The sequence below is a fragment of the Oryx dammah genome, unplaced genomic scaffold (assembly GCF_014754425.2).
Source record: "Oryx dammah isolate SB20612 unplaced genomic scaffold, SCBI_Odam_1.1 HiC_scaffold_18, whole genome shotgun sequence".
Lineage (NCBI taxonomy): Eukaryota > Metazoa > Chordata > Mammalia > Artiodactyla > Bovidae > Oryx > Oryx dammah.
In genome coordinates, this window is record NW_024070202.1 from 113140747 (window position 1) to 113166739 (window position 25993).

The 25993-nt window shown below is 44.1% G+C and overlaps 2 protein-coding genes across 5 annotated transcripts in view; both read left to right on the forward strand.

Annotated features, from left to right (window-relative positions):
* Positions 1-24760, forward strand: part of LOC120877906 (GTPase IMAP family member 1-like) — a 597608-nt gene extending 572848 nt beyond the window's left edge. Inside the window, exons 1-5 of one of the 4 annotated variants that reach the window (XM_040260378.1) lie at positions 14187-14590; positions 15450-15485; positions 20133-20359; positions 22766-22814; positions 23744-24760. In XM_040260378.1, coding sequence (XP_040116312.1) covers positions 22772-22814; positions 23744-24609 — 909 coding nt within the window. In that variant the 5' untranslated portion in view covers positions 14187-14590; positions 15450-15485; positions 20133-20359; positions 22766-22771 and the 3' untranslated portion in view covers positions 24610-24760. The other 3 variants (XM_040260380.1, XM_040260379.1, XM_040260377.1) reach the window with 3 other exon arrangements.
* On the forward strand, positions 15128-18469 carry GIMAP2 (GTPase, IMAP family member 2). Its single transcript, XM_040259931.1, is given in 4 exon segments — positions 15128-15143; positions 15450-15485; positions 16887-17687; positions 17690-18469. Coding segments are annotated over 4 exon segments (1056 nt in total). The 3' UTR covers positions 17893-18469.
* Positions 24761-25993: the final 1233 nt, after the last annotated feature.

Below are 25993 nucleotides of genomic sequence, written 5' to 3' on the forward strand. Positions count from 1 at the left end.
GAGCTTTAAGCCAACTTTTTCACTCTCCTCTTTCACTTTCATCAAGAGGCTTTTTAGTTCCTCTTCACTTTCTGCCATAGGGTGGTATCATCTGCATATCTGAGGTTATTGATATTTCTCCCAGCAATCTTGATGCCAGTTTGTGCTTCATCCAGCCCAGCGTTTCTCATTATGTACTCTGCATGGAAGTTAAATAAGCAGGGTGACAATATACAGCCTTGATGTACTCCTTTTCCTATTTGGAACCAGTCTGTTGTTCCATGTCCAGTTCTAACTGTTGCTTCCTGACCTGCATATAGGTTTCTCAAGAGGAAGGTTAGGTGGTCTGCTATTCCCATCTCATGAAGAATCTTCCACCGTTTATTGTGATCCACACAGTCAAAGGCTTTGGCATAGTGAATAAAGCAGAAATAGATGTTTTTCTGGAACTCTCTTGCTTTTTCCATGATCCAGAGGAGGTTGGCAATTTGATCTCTGGTTCCTCTGCCTTTTCTAAAGCCAGCTTGAACATCAGGAATTTTGCAGTTCACGTATTGCTGAAGCCTGGCTTGGAGAATTTTGAGCATTACTTTACTAGAATGTGAGATGAGTGCAATTGTGTGCTAGTTTGAGCATTCTTTGGCATTACCTTTCTTTGGGATTGGAATGCAAACTGACCTTTTCCAGTCCTGTGGCCGCTGCTGAGTTTTCCAAATTTGCTTGCATATTGAGTGCAGCACTTTCACAGCATCATCTTTCAGGATTTGAAATAGCTCAACTGGAATTCCATCACCTCCACTACCTTTGTTTGTAGTGATGTTTTCTAAGGCCCACTTGACTTCACATTCCAGGATGTCTGGCTCTAGGTGAGTGATCACACCATTGTGATTATCTTGGTTGTGAAGATCTTTTTTGTACTCTTTAAGGTTTATTTCGTCTGATATGAGGATTGCTACTCCAACTTCTTTTGTTTCCCATTGCATGGAATATATTTTTCTATCCTCTCAGTCTATATATCTTTGGTCTGAAGTGGCTTTCTTGTAGACAGCATATATATGAGTCTTGTTTTTGTATCCATTCAGCCAGTCTGTCTTTTGGTTGGAGTATTTAATCCATTTACATTTAAAGTAATTATTGATATATATGTTCCTATTGCCATTTTCTTAATTGTTTGGAATTGATTTTGTATATCTTTTTCTTCTCTTGTATTTATTGACTGTATAAGTCCCTTTAACATTTGTTGTCAAGCTAGTTTGGTGGTACTGAATTCTCTTAACTTCTGTTTGTCTGAAAAGCTTTTTATTTCTCCATCAGTTTTGAGATCCTTGCTGGGTACAGTAATCTTGGGTGTAGATTTTTCCCCTTTCAGTACTTTACATATATCCTGCCATTCCCTTCTGGCCTGAAGAGTTTCTGCTGAAAGATCAGGTGTTAAACATATGGGGTTTTCCTTGTGTATTACTTGTTGTTTTTCCCTTGCTACTTTTAATATTCTTTATTTGTGCTAAGTATTTGTTAGTTTGATTAGTACATGTCTTGGCATGCTTCTTCTTGGGTTTATCATGTATGGGACAATTTGCACCTCTTGAACTTGATTGACTATTTCCTTTTCCATCTTGGAGAAATTTTCAACTATAATCTCTTCAAAAACTTCTTTTTCTCTTCTTCTGGGTTGACCAAGCAATGCACAGAAACACAAAGCCAATTCCTGGGACTAGATCTTGGATGGTATTGACAATTTGGAATATACAGTGGAAATTTGCACCCTATAGCCCCACTTTCCTATTAGAGATCCTGTTTTCTGTTCTTCCAGTGGTTTTTGCCCAGTTTTGTCCATATTCTCAGTGTTTGCCCATTTTTGCAGTGTTATTTCACGAACAAACACATACGGAGGGAACAGTTATATTCCAAACTGCCAGTAAATAATAATTACCCAGAAACTTGGCTGACAGATTCCATCACTAACTCCTGACATGAACAGTTGATGGTATACATTTACTAAACTGTGCCCACCTGTTCTACCTGTTTTCCCACAGGCTAAGCTCGGGTCCTTCTAGTCACAACTTTGGCTCAGGCTAATAGGCAGAATGAAGGCAGAAGAACTCATTCCAAGTAAGTGGCCATCTGCTTGCCCACAAGAGTCTAAAATGCTCATTGCCATGCCTGCTCTGAATGAAGCCCTGGTGGTATTCGAAGACTCAGAAGAAAACAATCCTGTTTCACCATTGGGCCACCACCAACCTGAGGGAGTCTCCAGATAGTTATACCACCTGCAAGTAGTAGCAGATTTGTTTTTTTCTTTTCTAATTGTTGTGACTAATTTTTCCTCTCTTATTGCATTGGCTAAGACTTCCAATGTAATATTGGATAAAGGAAGTGGTAGAAGACATCCTTGCCTTGTTGCTAACTTTAAAGGGAAAACTTCAGGTGTTTCAGCATTAAATTATAAATAAATATGGACTTTGATTTCTTTCTTTTTTCTACTTTCTGCCTTATAGATTACTTAACTTATTTAACTCCTTTACGCTGTAAATTATAGATTATATTTTTATTCTTTTAAAACCTACTCTTAAATTTTAAATATATAAATTAAGGAGAATTGAAGTCAATTAGGTGCTCTATGCTGCTCCTAATCAGTGACATTCTTAGGTCACTTTGAGATCTTGGGTGTCAGTCTTTTTGTTTGTTTGTTTTTGTTTCTCTTTGTCTTGTTTCTTTACTTATTCTTCTCTTTTTAAGTATAGTTTTGAAGTCTAGTTGATTTATAATATTTTTAGTTTCATGTCTACAGCAAAGTGATTTAAATATATACATAATTTTTCAGATTCTCTTCCATTATAGGTTATTACAAGATATTGAATATAGTTTCCTGTGCTATACAATAAACCCTTGTTATCTGTTTTACCTAGAGTGGTTTGCATCTGTTACTTCCATACTCCTAATATAGCACATTCCCTCCATTTCCTCTGTGGTAATCATAAGTTTGTTTTCTATGTCTGTGGGTCTGTTTCTGTTTTGTATATATATTCATTTGTATTATTTTTGAGATTCCACATATAGGTGATATCCTATAATTTTATCTTTCTCTGTCTGACTTACTTCACTTAGTATCATAATTTCTAGCTTTATCCATGTTGCTGCAAATGGCAATACTACATTCATTTCTATGGCTGAGTAATATTTCTGCTGCCACAAAATTAAGAGAAATTTGCTCCTTGGAACAATATGTATGTCAAACCTAGACAGTATTTTTTAAAAAGCAGAGACATCACTTTGCCAACAAAGGTCCGTGTAGTCAAAGCTATGGTTTTTCCAATCATCATGTATGGCTGTGAGAAGTCGGACCATAAATAAGACTGAGCACCAAAGAATTGACACTTTCAAACTGTGGTGCTGGAGAAGACTCTTGACAATCCCTTGAACAGCAAGGAGATCAAACCAGTCAATCCTAAAGGAAATCAGTCCTGAATATTCATTGGAAGGACTGATGCTGAAGCTGAAGCTCCAATACTTTGGCCACCTGATGAGAAGAGCTGACTCATTGGAAAAGACCCTGATGCTGGGAAAAATTGAGGGCAAGAAGAGAAGGGGGTGACAGAAGATGAGATAGTTGGATGGCATCACTGACTCAGTGGACATGAGTTTAAACAAACTCAGGGAGATAGAGATGGACAGAGAAGCCTCTGCTGCAGTTCATGCCGTCACAAAGAGTTGGACATGACTTAGCAACTGAACAGTAACAACAAATATTTCACTGAGAATATCCATATTCTATTTAAACCAATTGTCTGTTGATGTGCTTTTAAATTGTTTCAGTGCCTTGACTATTGTAAATAGCGCTGCTATGAACACTGTAGTATGTGTATGTTTTCAAATTAGTTTTCATCTTTTCTGCATACCTGAGGTTGCAGGATCAAAAGGTAGCTAATTGTTCCACATGTAGATGTATTTTTAATATGTTTGTTGCAGGAAGGAGGTGAGCTCCACGTCCTCTTACTCTACCGTCTTGACCCCTCTCCTTAGGTGTCATTCTTGATTTTGGGGGAAAAAACAGTTCAGTGAGATCTCTATGGTGAGATCAGTTCCATGGTAAGATCTCTCCTCTCCCCAGCTTTCCCACTCTCTCTCATTCTAAGTACCATCTTACATAAATAGTAAAAGGTACATGGCCCAGTATTTTAACTCTCTCCTGTGAAATGGCCATAACATTTTGTGATGGGGAAGGAAAATGGTGGAGGACTTGAGGTAGAAAACAGCTGTGGCAGAGACAGGAAGTAATGTAGCTGCACACAGATAGAGTGACAAGTTTTGTTCCTACCATATGAGATAGTTCTGGGAAATGGCCTAACCTCACTTGCACACAGACTTCCTGGGGACATGCTGAGATGCACAAACAAAACCCCTCATCATACTGTTAAAGTCAAAAACAAATATAGACCAGCCTTAGAAATTCCCTGGAAGACAAAACCAGTGTTGTCATACAAAGTTTAATTTATCTTATCTTGAAAGACTAACTTGGACTGGGTCATTTCTTGCTTATGTCTCTGGAACTCACAAGCAAACCTTGAACTGTGCCCCAAAACTGATATGAGACAATCACTCACCAATTCCCCATCATTTAAGAAAATCCTAATATTATTACCATCACTTTGAAAAATAGCCACTGCCTTGTCACTAACCTAAGCTGTCTTGTAGCAACATACCCCTGAGCCCCTTCCATGTTCTGCTTTGAGTGCTCCCAGCTTTCAAATTGTCTTTTTGGTATGGGCAAAATAAACCTTTACAATGACTATTTCAGCAATTCATTGGTTTTACTTCTGTAGTTTCTGAACAGTATCCATAGTAGTAAAGACGTACAAACTTTGGTGAGTGATAGAGAATCTGCATCAAGCAAAGATGGTAATTTGCAGACAGTAGAAGACATTGTCCAGACCTAGTGTGGAACCTTGCTGGTGGCACATCACTAGACTGTTGATTCTTCCATGTTTGTCCAGGATCTCCTGGATGGAGTCTGCTCCCACCACCGACATCAAGGAATCAGTAAGAATTCAGGGGCTATTAAAGTGAATAGTGTGCTTTGTGGGGAAGTGAGAAACTTGGGGCTACCTGGAAGGGGCCATGTACACCCTTGCCTCCTTGTTTGAAAAAGTCAACTTGTTAGTTGTTCAATCTTAGCTGACTCTCGTGACCCCATGGACTGTGGTCCAGCAGGCTCCTCTGTCCATGAAATTCTCCAGGCAAGAATACTGGAATGGGGTGCCATTCCCTTCTCTCAGGGATCTTCCTGACCCAGGGATCAAACCCAGGGATCTTCTGCATCTCGGTCAGATTCTTTACCATCTGATCTATCAGAGAAGCTTGTACCAAAAGGTGGGTATAAATGGCTTAATTTACCCTCGAATGTCTCCAACTCAACATTTCTGAGATGAACCTAGGAATCAAAACCCCAAGACCCAGAAGGCTGGCTTTTGTTGCTATTGCTCTGGTAGGACTCTTTATTGTAAGTTTCCCAGATTTGTCACTGTCCCTCCCCTGGACTGGTCACCATCTAGGGAGCACTGGTCCTCTAAGCCAGCCCTGCAAAGTGAAAAGTACATTCTGACCAGCTTTCTGAGGATTTATGGGTTTGTGAGGAAGAGATCATGCTCTTGGGTGAGCTGGACTGTCATGCTCACTGGGTATGCTAAGAAATATTGGGGAACTTTAATGTCACCATAGGAAGAAACCTCAGACCATTGGCCACAACCTTCATTTTAACCATAAACAAATGCTGCTCAGAAACTTTATGAGCCTTGCCCATAAAATACAGTGACAGCCTGATGCCCACAACTTTCATCTTTTGATCTCCACACATAGTTTTTTCACTCTATTTTTGTGTTAACAAGAGGCACAAGTGCTGAGATGACAGTGGGAAAGTCCAATGCTGAGGGGGCTCACAGGAGCAAACCAGCAACTGTGAGCTGGTGCAAAAGTCTTAAAGTCACCCACAGGTATAATGAATACTGAAGGACACTCAGAGAGGGAAGATCTAATGTATTAATAGGAAGAGGCAGAGATGATTTTAGGGGAAGACTGGGGGAAAGCCCCTATATATTTTAACACAGCAGAACAAGGACTTTTGGAGTTAATACAGCCCCCTTTGTTAACCATGATACAGTTTTTTCTAGGTAGGAATTCAAGTTCCTGCCGTTGTGTCAATGTGTCTCACTGCCAGTAGGTCGTGCTTATAAGAAAGGGGGGTTTGCAACCAACTCTGACCACCCTAGCCTAACAGTCAGTCTGCTCCCTGAAATGTCCTTCATCTCTTAAAAAAGAAAATCTTTGCCAGCATCCAGATTAAATTAACCTTTGAAAAACATTCTTCCATAAGGATGCTAATCTTCAGAAAGAATAAGACCTGGAAGCAGGACAGGCTGGGAATGGGCTGGGGGCTGAGCACCAGAGTTTGTGTGGTGTGTGTGGGGTGGGGGGGGTGGGGGGGGGTGTGTGTGTGTGTGTACTTCAGTTGGAGCAGTCTCTGAGGAGCAGCTTGGGCAGAGTCTGGAGCAGCCTTTCCAGAAAATCTAGTGCCTCTATACTCTTTGTGACCCTCAGATTCACCAGTTCTCAAATCTGCCAGGACCCCAAACCAGGACTGAAGGGAAGGATGTTCTCGTGAGCTTGGGGCTCTCAGACTCCCTGGTATAGTGGGATCAAGAACTGGGGTCAAGAGTTAAAAAGACGTTGTGTGAACCTAAAAGTCCATCGACAGATGGATGGATAAAGAAGATGTGGCACATATATACAGTGGAATACTACTCACCCATAAACAAGAATGAAATCTTGCCATTTGCAGCAACATGGATGAACCTAGAGATTATCACACTAAGTGAAGTAAGTCAGACAAAGACACATGATATCATTTATATGTCAAATCTAAAAAAAATACAAGTGAGCTCATTTACAAAACAGAAATGGATTCACAGACATTGAAAACAAACATGGTTATCAAAGGGGAAAGAGGGGAAAGATACACTGGGAGTTTGGGATGAACAGATACACATTGCTATATATAGAATAGATAACTAACAAGGGCCTCCTTGTAGCACAGGAAATTATATTCCATATCTTGTGGTAATCTATAATGGAAAAGAATCTGAAAAAGAATACGTATGTATGTATAACTGAATCACTTTGCTGTTCACCTGAAACTAAGCATGTACATGCTCAGTCACTCAACTCTTTGCAATCCCATGGACTGTAGCCTGCCAAGCTCCTCTGTTCGTGGGATTCTGCAAGCAAGAATACTGGAGTGGGGTGCCATTTCCTCCTCCAGGGGATGTTCCTGACTCAAGGATCGATTGAACCCACGTCTTCTGCAAGAGATTCATCAGCAGGCAGATTCACTGAGCCACCTGAGAAGCCCCACGAAACTAAGACAACATTGTAAATCGACTATACTTCAGTTTTCTTTGTTTGTTTTAAAAAAAGACATTGTGCAAGAAAGATAAGAGAGGAAGTGGAAGAGAGACCTAGACTGATACTGGGTAACACAGGATTGGTGGAGTCAGATAAAAAGGGAGAAGGGAAAGAAAAACAGGAGTTTCAGTGGATAGAGGGTAACTTCCTCTTGTCTCGGTTTCACTTCTTTAATCTCCTCTTACCAAATCAAGATTATGCAACTCAGCTTTGTCCTGTGTCTGTTGCTCAAGAGACCCCCATTGTAGATCTCAGGTCATACTCCTTGCCTGGAATTGACAAATTTACCTCAGGCCTCAAACTTTTCTTCACAGCCCCATCTCCTTACATTTTGCTACACACAATAGCCCTGGGGACACAGCAATAGGCCTGGGGTCCTCAAAGTCCCCTTCCTGGCTCTAGCCCCGCACTTATTCTCTAAGTCGTTCAAGTTCCTCACTTTTCTGAACCTTGTTTTTACTTATGTAGATATGGATATAATAATCTGTACTTCCCAGTGTGGCTGTAAGTATTAAGTAAGAAGAAGATAAAAAACACAGTGTTTCAGTTCAGTTCAGTTCGATTCAGTCACTCAGTCGTGTCCGACTCTTTGCGACCCTATGAACCGCAGCACACCAGGCCTCTCTGTCCATGACCAACTCCTGGAGTTCACCCAAACTCGTGTGCACAGTGTTTAGTCCAAAGCAATTAAATGGCAGTGGTGTCTGTTTCACGTAGTTCACTTGTGCTCTTCTTCCCACCCATATAATGCTTCTACCTCCAAACCATCATTCATGCCACTTCCTCCCACCCGTCTGCTTATCCACAAAGTGCTCCATGTATCCCATCCTCCCATCCTTTAGAGAAAATCTCCTCCATGACCTCCTACGTGACAACTTGAGATCACTGATCAGCCCTCCTCCCATCAATCAGACACTGCCTCTTGGAAGCCACTATTCCACCAGTGTCAGTTCTTGTCTCCTCATCGATATATGAAGACACCTGTAGGAAGGAAGTCATATAGGTTTCTTCTTTTTTCCCTGACCTCATCTTCTGACACATGACAGGCACATCAGAGACATCTGAATCTACCTATAGTTTATCTAAATGGTCACTTACTCTGATCATCTCCTGAGTCATGGAAAATGCCACTATCAACTACTTTGCAGACATACTGTGTAATAGACCAGGGCTTCTCAAAGTGTGGGCCATGGACCTGCAGCATCAGCTTGAACTGGAGACTTGTTAGAAATGCAAAGTCTTGAGTTCCGTCCCAAACTTACTGAACCAGAAACTCTGGGATTAGAGTGTAGCCATCTGTGTTTTTACAAACCCTCCAAGTGAATCTGATGCAAGGTAAAAATCTGAGCACCATGGGGCTAAGGCATTTTCTGTAAAAGGTCTTTCACTTCAGATTAAATCAGCTACCAGGATATCTTAAAGAGGATAGACAAAGCACATGTGAAATGTAAAGGCTTTGGGTGAGAAAGTCAGCCCTGGACCCTCTCATCTAGAATGAACCTCAAAGAAGGAAAATGTAGGAGTGCTTTGGGCAACTAGGAAATGTCCTAGATGACCCATGTATGGAGAAACCAGAAACTAAAAATGCCTCAAAGATAAAACTCCTACTTCTGTTTATAGTTGGTTCCAGGCACATGATGGTAACCCAGCTTCAATGCAAATGATGACAATGACCTAGGGCAGTCGTCCTCAAAGTAAGGTCCTTGGACCAGCGGCACTCATATCACCTGGGAATTTGTTAGAACTCCCACATTTCAGGCTTCACCAAATCCTCCTAATGCAAAAACTCTAGGAATGTTGCCTAGCCCTCTGTGTTTTCACAAGTTCTTCAGACACTCTGGTGCAAGCTAAGGCTTAGAAATCACAGTGGTAGGCACTGGGGCGATATGCTTTCTATACATTTTTCCACTTAATTCTGATAATTCTGTCAATAGTTGAAGTTTTTTATCATTTGAAGATGAAAGAAATTAAGGTCAGATTTGCCTTAAGGGCACGTAGCTGGTCAACGACCTAACAGGAATTGAAATGGCCCATTTCCAAAACCCCACTGAGTATATGGAGGATGTGTTTTGGTCATCCGTGGTCACTGATGGGCCTTGGGGAACTAAAACTGATGGAAGGTGGGGGTGGGCAGGTGAGGACAGTAAGTTAGAACTAGAGCAAATAGAACCATCCCTACAGTTTCAGTGGAATTGAATACAGTTGAATGGAGTTGAATACAGTTTCAATGGAGTTGAATACTTCAATACAGTTTCAATATTCAAACCCAGGATCTGGCAGCAAGTTAGATCTGAGGTGTTCACCTCTTTTAAAATACCCTGTACATCTGAGAGTAAAGGGCCATAGGCTACAGTAGCAGAAACTTTCAGACTATATAATGGTGTTTGGAGGACTTGAAGCTTTAACTCTTTGCTTGAACTCCTTCAACCTGTATTCAGCCCCGTTTGACTTCTTTCTCAGTCTCTCTCCCTGTATGCTGTTTTATTTGCCTAAGCACCTCCTGGAAGAGCTTTACTTGAAAGAGAGGAAAGGCAGGTGGTGTTTGGTAGAGGGGGTTTCAGCCCCTTTGGATCACACCTGATAAATTGGTTTTCCTCTCAGAGGAAGGAGCTTGCCTCAGGAGCAGCTCTGCGTCTCATGGTTTCCTTTTGCAGACAGAATCACAAACAGTTATTTTTCTCTCTTGGTTCAAAAGAAATGCCCCAAAACCAAGCTCTTCTCAAGACATAGCTGAACTTAGAACAAGAGGTGAAACACAAAAGCATTTTATGCAGGAAGTGGTTGGAAAAAAGTGAAGGGTTGACAGAGTCCTGAACATGGGGGAGGGTGTCAGGAAATAGCTGGGGCAGAGGGCTCACCTCAGAAGTCACAGCCAGGGTACTTCTCCAGCTCACCTGAACCACAATAGGTCTGTTTCCACGCCCTGAATGGAGTGGGTGGGGAGGCAGAGGAAGTGAAAGAGAACATCGAGGAAGACCCCAGAAAAGATCCCCAAAGGCAGATCATATAAAGAAGGACAAGGGACAGGACTTTTCTATCCATTCTTCACACAACTCATATTCGGGGCCAGGACACTACAGCCCCAAGTCAGTCCCAGAGGGAGTTTCCATTGTTTTGCAAGAAAACATTTAGGACCAAAACTTGACAAATCCCTTCCTTGATCTTCAGCCTCATTTCTACATAATCTGACTTCTTGCCTCTGGGTTCTAGCCATCCTTGGCTTCCTTTAAATACCTGAGAACTCCATGTGGTCACTTGCCTTGGAATGTGGTGTTACTTATTCCTGGAAATACCTCCAATCCCCACCTCCCTCACTTTTCAAGTTCAGCTCAAGCAATATTGGGCTTCCCCAAAAGCTCAATTGGTAAAGAATCCGCCTGCAGTGCAGGAGTTCCTGGTTCAGTTCTTCAAATGGGAAGATCTGCTGGAGAAGGGATAGGCTACCCACTCCAGTATTCTTGCTTGGAAAATTCCATGGACTGGTATAGTCCATGGGGTCACAAAGAGTCAGATGCAACTGACTGACTTTCACTTTCAAGCAATGTTACTTTTTCTCAGAAGTCTTTCCCAACAACCCCACTCCAATCAGTTAAACTCATCTGTTATACATTCCTGATGCACACTGACATTTTCCTTAAAAACATTCATTATGCTATATAATCATTCAATGTCAGACTGGCCTAAGAAAAGAAGAGATGATGGAGAAAGGTGGTGACGGTAAAAATCTTATTTTCTTAAAAGACAGAACCAGGATTCTTCTGTAGTGCAAGTATCTATTCAAGGAAAACACCATGGTTGATATGTTCAGAAGGAAAAGGAGACCCCAAAACCAGGGTAATCAAAAGGAAAAGAATCTCTTTGTTTTAGAAAGGAATAAAATTACTCACAAAGGAATGCAGAACCCCAAAATTAGCTATTATCAAATAGAATCCAGCAATAACTTAGATGATAAAGATTTGTCCTAGGTGTTCAATATGAGGAAATATTTTCATATAATTTAATGTATTATGAAACTATGGAGCAACATAATCCAATGATGGCCTTAGCTGTTGGAAAGTAATTTGGTAAAAATTTAGCATCTAATAATTGGCCAACAAAGATCTGTCTAGTCAAAGCTTTGGTTTTTCCAGTTGTCTTATATGGATGTGAGCTGCTGCTGCTGCTGCTAAGTCGCTTCAGTCATGTCCGACCCTGTGCAACCCATAGATGGCAGCCCACCAGGCTCCGCCATCCCTGGGATTCTGCAGGCAAGAACACTGGAGTGAGTTGCCATTTCCTTCTCCAATGCGTGAAAGTGGAAAGTGAAAGCGAAGTCGCTCAGTCATGTCCGACTCTTCACGACCCCATGGACTGCAGCCCACCAGGCTCCTCCGTCCATGGGATTTTCCAGGCAAGAGTACTGGAGTGGGTTGCCATTGCCTTCTCCAATGGATGTGAGAGTTGGACTATAAAGAAAGCTGAGCACCCAAGAATTGATGCTTTTGAACTGTGGTGTTGGAGAAGACTTTTGAGAGTCCCTTGGACTGCAAGGAGATCCAACCAGTCCATCCTAAAGGAAATCAGTCCTGAATATTCATTGGAAGGACTGATGCTGAAGCTGATGCTCCAATGCTTTGGCCACCTGATGCAAAGAACTGTCTCACTGGAAAAGACCCTGATGCTGGGAAAGATTGAGTGCAGGAGGAGAAGGGGACGACAGAGGATGAGATGGTTGGATGGCATCACCGACTCAGTGGACATGAGCTTAAGTAAGCTCCAGGAGGTGGTGATGGACAGGAAAGCCTGGTGTGCTGCAGCCAATGGGGTTGCAAAAGTCAGACATGACTGAGAGACTGAACTAAATAATTGGTTACATTTTTACAATAGAAATTTCCATCTCAACCTCAAACCTTGTACTTTATTTAACTGGAAGCATTGAGCTATTGCCACAAAAGTTAGAAAGGAGACCTACTATACTGTGATTATTGAACATTCTTCTAGATTTTGTTGTTGTTGTTGTTGAGTCACTAAAGTTGCATCTGACTATTTGCCACCCCATGAACTGTAGCACGCCAGACTTCCCTGTCCTTCACTGCCTCCCTGAGTTTGCTCAAAGTCACGTCCATTGAGTCAGTGATGCCATTCAACCATGTCATCCTCTGTCGTCTCTGTGGATCACAACAAACTGTGGGTTCTTCTAGATACTAGCCACAATAAACTAAAAGCAAATGAAATTAGATTTTTTTTTAATTCAAGAAGAGGAGGTAGAATGATCATTTTGACTGCATAAAGAACTTCTCCAAATCAGTATCAAAAGGATTAACAGAATTTAACCATGAGCAACAAATATATTCTGAGCTTCTCACGTGGCTCAGTCATAAAGAATTCACCTGCCAGAGCAGGAGATGTAGGAGGTGAGGGTGTGATCCCCAGGTCGGGAAGATCCCCTGGAGGAGGAAATGGCACCCACCCCAGTATCCTTACCTGGAGAATCCCACGGACAGAGAAGCCTGGCGGGCTACTGTCCACAGAGTCACAAAGAGCCGGACATGACTGAGCTACCGAGCATGCACCACACAAAAAACAAATATATGAGAAGATATCATTTAAAAAGACAGTTCTTTAACAATGGAAAAATAATTTGACCACATTCATATTGAGTGATACACGTTACCAACACATGAATTTGCCCCATCCTCACCAACACTTCTCTCCTGTCTTTGTAATAATAACCATCCTAACAGGTATGAGATGCAATCTCAGGATGGTTTTGATTTACATTCCCCTGATATATAGTGATGCTGAGCATGTGTTCAAGTACCTGTTGGCCATTTGTATGTCTTCTTTAACAATATCTAGTCAGGTCCTTTGCCCATTTTTAATTGAGTTATTTGTCAGGATACTTACATTATCCAATACCTTTCTTTCATATACCAAAAACATTTGGGGTATTCAAAATAGCAATATTTTACACTTTTTTCTTCTATGGAAAGTTTTTATAGAGGTGCTTTACTGAATTTTACATATGATTTAGAAAATCAGTGAGCTTTGAATTCGATATTGCATTATATTTGTTTTCATATAAAACAATTGGAAATAAGTCCCTGTTAGTGTTTTGACACAGAATGTTTTGTTTTTAGGAAGAGATTACGGTTATTAAGTAGAAGACTACAAAGTAAAGGATGTGGAAGAACTCAAAACAGTGATAACAGTGTGTGACAAGGACAGTGGTGTCCCCCTGGGTCCCGGGGCCACACTGTATTTTCCAGCCTCTCGTATGATGAGGTCCGGGCCTGGGAATCGTTTCTCATCAATAGTTGGTAGGGAAAGTGAAGTGCGTCACTACTGATCTGGGATGTTTAAAGGTGCCTAAGAATCCCACATTTCCTCTGCCCCTACTGCGCTGAATGTCACAGAAATAAAGATAAAAACATTTGAGTGATTTCAAATTTAACCCTTTGGGTCGTTCCCCCTGACTGTAGACACTCAGAGTATTATTGTAGACATTGCCTAGATCATTGTAGACACTGCCCGGATCACTGCTCCCCCAGGGAGGCTGCCCTGAACTGTGTAGCTGAGCAAAGGAAAAGCAAAGAAACCATGAATGAGTCATTTCCAAATGCATTCAGACAGACATCTCCCTCTCTCAGTTCCCCTTTCTGTACTCTCCCCTTGCACAGCGCCCTGTCCTTGCCCCCATGCCCATACTTTCTGCCCCTGCAGTGGCACTTGCCTTTAGAACAGTCACTGCTAAGTGTGGATAAGGTTATTTCTCCTGGGAGGCCTTGGAGGGTCGCATTCAGGCAAACTTGTAAATGTAGGGACACAGCCTTGGGATGGGGGAAGGAATCAAATCTCCCAGCATCATCAGCCTCCCCTTTATTCCAGTTTAAACTATTCAGACATTGTTTGCTTTTTCAACTGAGGCAAGGACAACAAATGACAGCAAATGACTCATTAAATTTTGCCATTTTAACTGTTTATTTTTAAAAAAAATTTCAGACAGTCATGGTGCAGGGGCTCTGTTGCAGCACGGAAGCTCACTGGAGATTCAAGAGAGGAAGAAGCAGACTAGATTTTCAGCTTTTTTTTTTCCCCCTCTCTCTCTTGAAGCTGAACTGTCAAGTCACAGATTTGAACAAGGAGGCATCTGTTTCTTTCAACGATAACTCAGGTAAGCCCACACTCATGAGAGTTCTGTGCCGTTCATTCCTAGTTTTCAGGCTATGCTTGAAAAAGAAAAAAAAAAAAAAGTCTAAACAAATTTGCCCTGTTTTCAGGGAAACAGAGTGATGCTAAAGTGAGGCCAGTTTGCAGGACCTGTAATCTTGGAATTCGTTTACCCAATAGTGGCAAAGAGAACATTACACAAAAGGGCTAACTGGGAAGAATTTGCTCATTAACACAAGAGTTTTCTGTGCCGTGTCGCTTGGTACAGGTTGTCAGTTTTTAAGATACTTCCCTCTGCATAGGAAAGGGAACTAAATGGCAAGGCTTCTTGTGGAAAGAGGAAAATTCAAGTAACTAACAGATCAAATAAAGCACATTTCTGGTTTGAAGAAGAGTGCACTTTCCCGAGTCTCATTTTTAACTCACTGAGTCTCTCAGAAAGGACTCGGTGTGAGGGCAGGGGTTTGGCGGCAAGGTGGAGAACTAAGGATGGGAGCAGGTGGGGAGGAGGGAAGGAAAGAGGACTCAGCCTCAGACAACGATGGCGGCCACGGAAAGCAAGAGAGGGGGCTGGGGGGTCCCCCACAGAGGAGGGACCCTAGAGGAGAGGTGGGCATGGGGGTAAGACGTAGCAAGTGGGGCCACAAATGAACCCAATCTTCTGACTCACTGAGTGAACTCTGAGCAAGTGACAACATTTCTCTGTAAACCAGGGATCGTAATTCTTTCCACCCACCTCCTCAGCTTTGTGCAGACAACTGAGGCATGATTGTGAACATGCTCAAGAAATATAAGGTTCTTTCGTGCGTCATAACTCAAAAATGACCATTTTTTGATTGACCTCTGGTCTCTCTATCCCTCAGGAACAGCCATGGGCCAAAATGAAGGCAATCCCTCTGGTGAGTAAATGACCTCCTGTGCGTGGCATTTCTGTCCTACTCTGTGCCTGAAGTGAAAGGGAAAGTCACTCAGTCGTGTCCAACTCTTTGTGACCCCATGGATTTCACAGTCCATAGAATTCTCCAGGCCAGAATACTGGAGTGGGTAGCCTTTCCCTTCTCCAGGGGATCTTCCCAACCCAGGGATAGAACCCAGGTCTCCCACATTGCAGGTGGATTCTTTACCAACTGAGCTCTCAAGGAAGCCCTATTCTGTGCCTAGTTTGTATAAAAATCATGCTATCCTCTAGAATCACCATATGAGCCAGCAACTGTTTCTTCATCAGAGGGAATAACTTTGCACTGTTCATTTCAATTTCCCTGGTCCAGTCATTTCACTGGTGATCGTGACCACATCTCTGCCCAGCCAAGGTCAGAGGAACCATCTCTGGCCCTGGAACAGGCAGGTTACTTACCCACCTGGAGATGGAACCACCATCTTGGCTACACATTTCTGATCTTCAGAAAATTTGCCTTTTAGGGGTCCAGAACCGAGTGACATAGACAAACTGAATGACAAGATACATTTCTAATTCTATCTCATCCCCCAATTTTCTTGGATCCAATATGACAATGCCCTGCAGACCTACAGAAAGCTAGATGCTTTAAAATCATTATCTTGTTTGATAATAGACTCAGCTTCTACTTTATAAATACAATATATTTATTATGAGAGTATCTTCTCCCAGATATTTCCTTATCATTAAAAATATTCCATTGGCATGACAGTATGGTAATAACAAAATAAGTTTGCTCTTTTTTCACCTTTTTTTTTTTTAATTGAAATATAGTTGATTTACAATGCTGTGTTAGTTTCAGGCATGCAACAAAGTGATTTAGGTATACACACAAACACAAATATATTCTCTTTAGATACTGTTACATTACAGGTTATTACAAGATATTCAGTATAGCTCCCTGTGCTCTACAGTAGTCCTTGTTTGTTATTTTATATATAGTAATGTGTATATTTTAATCCCAAACTCATAATTTATCCCTCCCCTGCCCCTTTCCCTTTTAGTAGCCAGAAGTTTGTGCTCCATGTCTGTGAGTCCACATCTGGTTTCTGTGATTTATTTATGCTGCATCGGGTTCGTTGCGGCACATGGGACTCTTCGATGCATTGTGCGGGGTTCGCTAGGTGCAGCACACAGCCTTTTCTTGCAGTTCATGGGCTTAGTTGCCCTGCAGCATGTGGGATCTTAGTTCCCCAACCAGGGATTGAACCTGCGTCCTCTACATTGGGCCATCAGGGAAGCCCCTATAGCTGTTTTTTGTAAGTGAGTTCATCTGTATCCTTTTTTGGGGGGGGAGACTCCACATATAAGCGATATCATGTGGTATTTGTCTTTCTCTTCTAAGTAAACTTGCTCTTAGCAGGACCTTATACAAAGAGTCACCCAGCTCACTGTGCCAGAGGATCAGAGCTGAGAATCATTCTGGTGGGCAAAACGGGAACCGGCAAAAGTGCGACAGGGAACAGCATCCTCCAGAAGCCAGCATTTGAGTCCAGGCTGAGTGCCCGGTCCTTGACGCAGACTTGCAGTGAGAGTCGGGGCAGCTGGGGAGAGAGAGAGGTGGTGGTTATTGACACACCAGATATGTTTTGCGGGAAGGACCTCTCTGACTCCCTGTACCAAGAGGTGCAGAGGTGCTACCTGCTCTCTGCCCCAGGCCCCCACGTGCTGCTCCTGGTGACACAACTGGGCCGATTCACCACGGAGGACCAGCAGGCTGTTCAGGGGGTGAAGGAGATCTTCGGAGAGGGTGCCATGAAGCACACAGTTATTGTCTTCACCCGCAAGGAAGACCTCGAGGGAGGCTCCCTGAGGGATTATATCCAAGGCTCAGACAACAGAGCCCTAAGCGAGCTGGTGGCAGCATGTGGGGGGCGAGTGTGTGCCTTTGACAACCGTGCTACAGGGAGCATCCGGGATGACCAAGTGAAGGAGCTCATGGACTTGATTGAGAGCCTGGGGACAGTGGAAAGGGGTGACCACTACACTAACAGGCTGTACAGCCTTCTAACACAGTCAGACTGTGGGCCTGTACAGTCAGAGGAAAGATTGCAAGATGTCAAAAGGAGCTTTGTAAAATACATGGAAATTCAGAGACGTGGTACAATCATGGCCAAAGTGAACTGCCTGAGAAAAGCCCTAATCCAAGGGCTGTTGTATGGTGTGCTCAGGTGTCTGCCGCATTGCTCATTCAGTTATTTTGGGTATTGCACAGGACATGCGATTTCTTTTGCCACTTACCCTTTAGTATGTGCAGTTTATTCTGTAGTTTACTGTTAGTCGTACCCAAAAAATTAGTGATGATTTTTAGAAAGACCGGTAGACTGGAATGCAAGATTCCTGTGTCATAGTTACCAATCAGTGACTTTTCATTCGCTGTCATATCCTGGGTAAGTTACAGTTGCCTGCCCCAGATAGTCAGTGTCTGATATCACAAAATGTTTGAGATTCTGTGAACTGTTTAGATCTCAACCTCATCCTATTTGTTAATGAATCAAATGATTTTAAATTTTCCTGTTTGTTTTGAAATATAATACCAAAACCTTCTGAAAGTTATAAACATAAAATTCCTCTCATTTGCAAGTCTGTATCTAAAGTCAGTTTTATGCTCCTGAAAACTCCGTTTCTTCTTTATACTATCACTATTTCTTCTGAATATAACAAAAATGGCAATAAAATTTCTACAAGGTATAGTAAATTAACAAGTGAGCTATAAAGTTCCTGAGATCACATGTCTTTAACTCCATGCTATAGTTTTATCCTCCGAAGATGGTAAATGGACATATGGCTTATTTCTCTGACACAACCAACTCACGCTCAACAATCACACACAGACACACACATCAATAGTCTGTTTTATGTGCATCAAAAGAGGCTCAACTAGATTTTATCCCTTGTATCCAATCCCAGTCAGCATTGAAACATACTAGAGGCTTATGTTTCAGACAAGAGTGGACCTAGTATTTTGCATTTTACAGTATTTTACATTTAACATCTTCCTGTCAAATGCAACTAGAATTTATTAAAATAAACACAGTCTTTATGACTGATGAGCTCACTAGATAATTAGGAAAACTCCAAGGAAGCAGCAAACAATACACATAAAAGAGAGGTGGGAAAATGTAAGAAGGATGTAGAGCTAAAAGCACCCTCTCGTAACCAGGTAAACCCTCAGGCAAAGTCACAGGTGGTGAAGGAAGACTCCACATGCATGCATGAGGACACTGAAAGACAAGGAGTTATCGAAGAAACACTGGAAGCATCTTCATGAAAGGTATACGGTGCGTAGCAAAGACTTAGTCAAGACTCGTCTATGTGGTTCAGACTCGGGTGAAACCAGTGAGGAGCCATATTCACCTCAGTCTTAAGGAAATACTCACTCCCGGGGTCATTCACCTGCAGGATTGGCACTTGAGAAACCTTGGCAGTGTGTCTCCTTCAACTCTGTGCCCTGGACACCAAACTTTCTTCACACTAGTCCTGGCCCCACTAGTCTAGTGGGAGAATGAGAGACCCTGGGCTTCAATAATGCTGATTGGAAAAAATGGGGGTGTCAGTCATTCAAGAGACACTGTACCTGGGAAAAAAAAGAACAGAAAACAGTTGACCTTGGGTCTCTTTCCTACCTGAAAAACTGGGCTGGAAAGAAAGATGAAATAGCAGGTCCCAGCCAGTAGGTTAGGGCTCAGGACAGTCGTCCTTCCCACATCCAGCGACAGTCAACTCTAAAAGGCTTGAGTTGGATTGGTGAGCTGACCAGTTCTAGGGCCAGTGCTTTGGTACCTGTTCACGACACCACTGGGTCTTTTACTGACCTCACTCTCATGACCCTCACGAGAGAAGGCAGAATAACTAGAATTGGTGCTACCAACACAGATGACCAGACTAAGCCTCTACATAATGCTAACTTAGGAATAGTGTAAACACATGGTGTCTCGGCAGTAAAGAATCCACCTTCCAATGCAGAAGACACAGGCTCGATCCCTGGGTTGGGAAGATCCCCTGGAGGAGGAAATGGCACCCCACTCCAATATTCTTTCCTAGAGAATCCCATGGACAGAGGAGCCAGGCGGGCTAAGTCATGGGGTCACAAAGAGTTTGACATGACTGAGTGACTAAACAGCAACAGCAATTCATCCTCATCCTCAATACATCAGCTAGCTTCAAGTCCTTCCACAGCTGAGAAGACATCCTTTCTCAGATAAAACTCTGCTTCTGGATTTTTCTGACAGACTGGACCCTAGCGGGGCACCGGCCATAGGGATGTCCAGTCAATGGACAGCTGTTGAGAAAAGCTATCATGTTTTTGTTCTGGAGCAGGAATCACCCTGGACTTTTTTTATATGGGGGAAATGCTTACATGGTAAAAAGTAACTGAAGATTAGATCACTAAGGAGTTCTAAAAAGAGACTCAGGCCTTGGGGTCCTACAAGAAGATATTTGGTATGGGGGTTGGGGAGGGCCCTGCTAGAGAACACAGATTAGTCACAACAGGAGAGAGGTTCTGTAAGATAAATGTTTTAAGCCTACAATGAATGTTCCTGTCTCTTTAAATCATCACTACCACCTAACCCTCCCTCTGGGCTCACAGGAGCTGTGAGTCTCAAAGACTTCCTCTGTGCAGAGTGGAAGGAAACAGCCTGTCACACTCAAAACTGAAGGGAAAGCAGAGATCAGGGCCTTCTTGGATCACCAGTGAGAGCCTGTCACCAGGAAAGGTGAGCCCCGCAGGGAGCAGGAGCTACAACCAACCAGAAGGAACATGGTTCTGAGAGCATTTACTGTCTGAGCACCCAGGCTCCACCAGGCAACTTTCAGGTGAGTAACAGCCGGACCCAGTAAGATGGGGTGTCTGGATTTGTAAAGATGTTCCAAGTTCCAATAGAGGAAGTTCAAAAAAGGTTTATGAGCATGGTCCCCAGTCTGGAGGGCACACATGTCTGTCTCCTTCCACACTTCCCCCATACAGTAAGAAAAGTCTGTACTGGAACCATGTCTAGGAGTAAAATGCATTTTAAAAGGCATTCAATGTTGCTCAAATTGAACATTCAGCACAAGCAAAATATCTTTCTTGTGGCCCCAAAGCCATCTAACTTCAGAGCAAGTTACAGTGTGCTGAGTCAGGAAACCATCAGAATTCAACCCCGCCCCAGATTCCCCCTCTCCCCTCTATCCACAATAAGGGACACTCAAGAGACTAAAGAGGTTAAGAACCAGGTCTTCAACCCCTCATCCTTATGACCCCTGACACGTTGGCTCCCTAATTCAAGTCTCTCCCACCCCTGCTGTAGGAACACTTCAGTTTCCTCATCTGTACAATGAAGGGGTCTGAATAAACGGCTCATTTCCAAACTCTGATGTGTGGACTGATGATATCAGATACACTGGATTCATAAATCAGAATTTCTAAGCATGGTCCCCCCAGAATCGACATTTTTAAAGAACATTCAAGTAGTTCTGAAAAACAATATATTTGAGAGGCACTGAGTTACGTGAACTTTGAATTTTCAGAGTATTCAGAATACAGGAATTCAACATGCTTTACAATAATAAAAAAAAAAAAGAGCTATTTATCACCCCAGATTTCAGGAAGAGCTTATCACCGTCTTAAAATTTATGTTAAATTATTTTAACCCACATTTCAAACTATCTGGAAATCCCAGTGACCTACTCGAGAGTTCTGTGGATTCCCTGTAGCACACTTTCTCATTTCCATCTTTGGCGAGGACCTCTTGCTTTAGCTACTCTTCTTCTAGGGTTTGAATCTTGTGGCTCTTTCTTCATTTCTGCTCTGATGTCAATTATGGGAGTTTGTTGATGCCTAGACACAAAATAACTAATCATATCATGTGATTTGTCCTGGGGTAAACTTTACTGAAAGCTTTGCGTGGGGCAGCAGGAGAGCGACAGCAGAAACACAGCTTCAGCTTGAGTTCTGGACAAACTTGCCCTCTGAGTCCTTTGGCCAGAGAGGGGTTATTCACCCAGCCTCTCCCTTTGTTTTTCCTTCCCTGTTGGTGCCAAATAGGGTTGAATACAGTTACCTGCAGAAAACAGGTGGGTGACGTGAGGAGGTAGAATTTGAAATGGATGTTGAAGTACAAACAGGACTCAGGCAGAAATGTGGGGTGGGATGAAGGGTCCTGGGAGGGAAAGCCCGAGGTGGGTTGGGAAAGGGCGCTGAAATCTGTGTCTGGAGTGGCTGACTGGGGGCAGGAGTGAAGAGGGGACAGGCGAGGTGGGATTCATTGGAAATGAGGCTGGAGAAGTAGACTGAGCAGAGACTGTGGGCTCATGTTCAGAAGCTTGCGTGATCAGGCAAACGACCACAAAATGTTTAATTGTATTAAAGGATGTTTGATTGGGTGTAATCATTGTACTTTGAGAAGCCGCAGACTCGCGGGCCAGAACATAAAGAGCCAGAGGGGAGCATCCGAGTCTCCCCATATTTAGATACATAAGGAGAAGCCAAACTATGTGGTTATCTAAGAGCAGAAACTCTCCAGATGAGTTTGGGAAATACGTTTGTTTTCCAATTTTCTTCTTGCTTGTTTCATAGGCCAGAGACCCTAAGGTAGATCCTCAGTCAGTGAGCAAACTCTCGTTCTCGGGGTTTTCTGAAGCCCACCCTCCATCACCACCCTCGCTGCTGAAACTCCTGGGAAATTTTGTTTCCAACAGCTTACATCACTGACAAAGGTGCTCAGTCTCTTAGTCATGTCCGACTTTTTCTGACGCTTTGGACTGCAAACTGCCAGCCTCCTCTGTCCAGGAATTTTTCAGGCAAGAGTACTGGATTGGGTTGCCTTTTCCTGCTCCAGGGGATCTTCTTGACCTAGGGATCGAACCCGCATCTCTTTCATCTCCTGCATTGGCAGGCGGATTCTTTACCATTAGCACCACCTGACATAGACTCACCTGGAGAAATTAACATCTGAAGTTCACTCATTGGCATGGGTGGGATTAAGTGTTATCATCTCCCCTTTGCTCTTTGCATTTGGGGGCCCTGAGAAGACAAAGCCAAGCTCACCAGGTATTCTCACAGCATCATCCCAACCCAGACCAGGCTACTCCTTCCCTAAACTCCCAGGCTCAGAGGAGGGCAGGAACTATGACCTTCTCACAGTGGGGTCACCAGCATTTTGGACTTGACCTGACATTGTAGACAGTTACACCTATTTGATGAATGAGTGAATGAACAAATTGTATCTGGGATTCTTTCAGGTAATCATGGGAGGACGGAAGATGCCAAAAGATGAAGAAAATGCCTATGGTAAGAACACGTCTCACAATGAGTGTTTGTCCCCAGGAGTGAGCTCTAGGTAGTAGGGGAATGGGCTAATTCAAGACTGAACAGAGAGAAGTCGAGAGGTGACTCGACTGGGGTGAAGCAGCAAGAGACCTGGGGCTGGCACTTCACCTGGATCTGTACCCCGGCCCTGCTGTGAGATATTAAGTTCTTTGACTAACCGGCAGCTCTGTTCCCAAAGTAAAATGAATAAACAGAAAGCGACGTAGAGGGCATCAGATCGTATATTAGACAGAACATGATTCACCAGGTAGAAAGTGTTAGGGAACACGGATGGAGGTTATTAGACAGCATTTTAAGACAGAGGAGAAGAGAGGAGGAGGGAGGGAAGAGAGATAGCCTGGTCTTATCCTCCCAACAGCCTATGAGGACAGCGCTACAATATTGATTCTGTTTGTGCAGAAGAGGTTTAACACTTAGATTAAGCAGCTCCCCAGGATTACAAGGCTGGTAGAGGACAGGTCTATGATTCAAACCCCGGCTTTGGGACTCCAGATAGCCCTCTTGGCTGGGCCCACTGCCCCACCCCTTTCTCCAGTGGGACAGTATCAGGGAAAATAAGACAGAAATTGTCATTGGGCACCAGCTCTGCACAGCCTGGATGACAGATCATATCAGACGAAGTAATGGCCTGTATTACAAAGGCGCATCCTCTAGAGAGATGTTCAGCAGCTGCCGGAGTACTGTGTGACGCCAAAGACGGGAGAAACAGACGGGTAGAGACCCCTTGGAGTGCCCAAATCTCACACCAGGTCACTCAGTAAAGGTCTGGCCCCAAACACAGCTGTGGAATCGCTCTGTTCTCCTTTGCTCGCAAGGCGTCCAGGAGACCCTGGGACCGGGACATGTTGCTCTCAGGTTCCGAAGCTGACAGACCACCGGTGCCCACACAGGTTTCCAGGAGTTCAGGTCCGCCCTGCAGGAGCGCAGGCTGCGCCTCCTCCTGGCCGGGAGGTCGGGGACCGGGAAGAGCGCCACGGGCAACAGCATCCTCCAGCGGAAGCACTTCCTCTCCAGGCTCGCGGCCACGGCGGTGACCAGCGCCTGCGCCACGGGGAGCTGCCGCTGGGCCTCGTGGGACGTGGAAGTCCTCGACACCCCCGACCTCTTCAGCCCCGAGGTCGCCCAGGCAGACCCGGGCTTCGAGGAGAGAGGCCGCTGCTACCTGCTGTCGGCCCCGGGGCCCCACGCCGTGCTCCTGGTGACCCAGCTCGGCCGCTTCACCGCCCAGGACCTGCGGGCCTGGCAAGGGGTGAAGGCGCTCCTCGGGGCGGGCATCGCGGCGCGCACCGTCGTGGTCTTCACCCGCAGGGAGGACCTGGCGGGGGGCTCGCTACAGCAGTACGTGCGCGACACCGACAACCGCGCGCTCCGGGAGCTGGTGGCCGAGTGCGGGGGCCGCTGCTGCGCCTTCGACAACCGAGCGGCCGATGGGGAGCGGGAGGCGCAGGTCGGGGAGCTGATGGGGCTGGTGGAGGAGCTGGTGAGGGACCACGGCGGCGCCCCCTACACCAACGACGTGTACCGCCTGGCGCAGGACCTGGGCGGGCTGAGCCCCGAGGAGAGGCTGCGCAGGGTGGCGGAGCGACTGGCTGCCCGCGCGCCGTCGTGGCCGGAGCGCTGGCCTCTGGCTTCGCTGTGGTGGTGGCCCAAGGCGGGGCCGGGGACCCGGTGTAAGCTGGGCCTGGCCGCCCTGCTGGGCGCCCTGTTCCTGCTGTACCTGCTCTGCAGGCGCCGACCAGAGGCGGTGACGGTGTGACCTCAGTCTTGCAGGTCACCTGGCAAGAAAGGACCTGGACACTTAGATCTGAAGGGGGATTTCAAAGGAATCAGAGTTTTCAGAAATTTCATGCTTACTCCAGCACATAGTTTTAAAATAAAGTTGTACCACTTTAAAACATCCTTAAAAATGTGTTTAGTTATTTTGAGGTATTGGTCATCTGTGAGAAATCGTAAAATGACTGGCAGTTTTTGGTAGAAAATGGATTCCTAGCAAAGGAATACCACTCTTTATTTTGAGCTTGTGTGTGTCTGTTTGCTGGTTTGTTTGTTTAGACACTGCCTTCCTCTCTTTGGACTGCTATTTTAAACACACACACACAGAGTCTGGGTGGCTTAAAAACAACAGACATTTATTCCTCACAATTCTGGAGGCTGGAAGTCCCATGATCATGGTCGGGTTTGGGGGAGAGTCCTCTCTGAGACTGCAGAATGCCAGCTTCTGACTGTGCCCTCACACTCAATTAGAACAAGACACCAAGTCCAATCATGAGGAATCTACCCTCCTAACCTAAGACCCTCCCAATGACACCACCTCCTAATACCCTCCTCTCCAGACTAGGTTTCCAACCTGTGAATGTTGAGGGGGGAGGGGCGGACACAAACATTCAGACCATAGCCTATACAGACTCTTCTTAATATTTTCTAGTTCTTACAGGTAGTTATCTCCCTTCAGTGTTCTTGCAGATTTTTATTATCATCAAGGAAAGAGAAGTCACAGTCAAACATGTTAATGTTTAATTCCAGGTGACATTGCAAGTGAAAGTCACTCAGTCCTGTCCAGTTCTTTGCAACCCCAGAGACTATACAGTCCATGGAATTCTCCAGGCCAGAATATTGGAGTGGGCAGCCTTTCCCTTCTCCAGGGGATCTTCTCAACCCAGAGATCAAACCTAGGTCTCCCACATAGCAGGTAGATTCTTTACCAGCTGAGCCACAAAAAGAATCCACCTAGCAATGCAGGAGACCCACGAGCTGTGTATTCAATCCCTGGGTCAGGAAGATCCCCTGGAGCAGGGAATGGCAACCCACTCCAGTATTGTTGCCTGGAAAATCCCATGGACAGAGGAGCCTGGTGGGCTACAGTCCAGGGGGTTGCAAAGAGTTGCACACGACTGAGCATGCACACATACATCAGTTTATTTACCAGTACAATGACTTAGAACCAAGAAGTTAAATGTGACTATACTGAAAATAACACAATTTCAAATTTTCTAGCATGTATTATGGTTCATGTCTGTTCCAAATGAAATAAGATTTGGGGAAAATAACATGCAATGTCTTCAATGTAGTTATCTATCTGGATTTTCATGCAAATAATAATAAAGTTCCTGTCTCAGAGAAGACAGGAAGCCGCAGGTGCA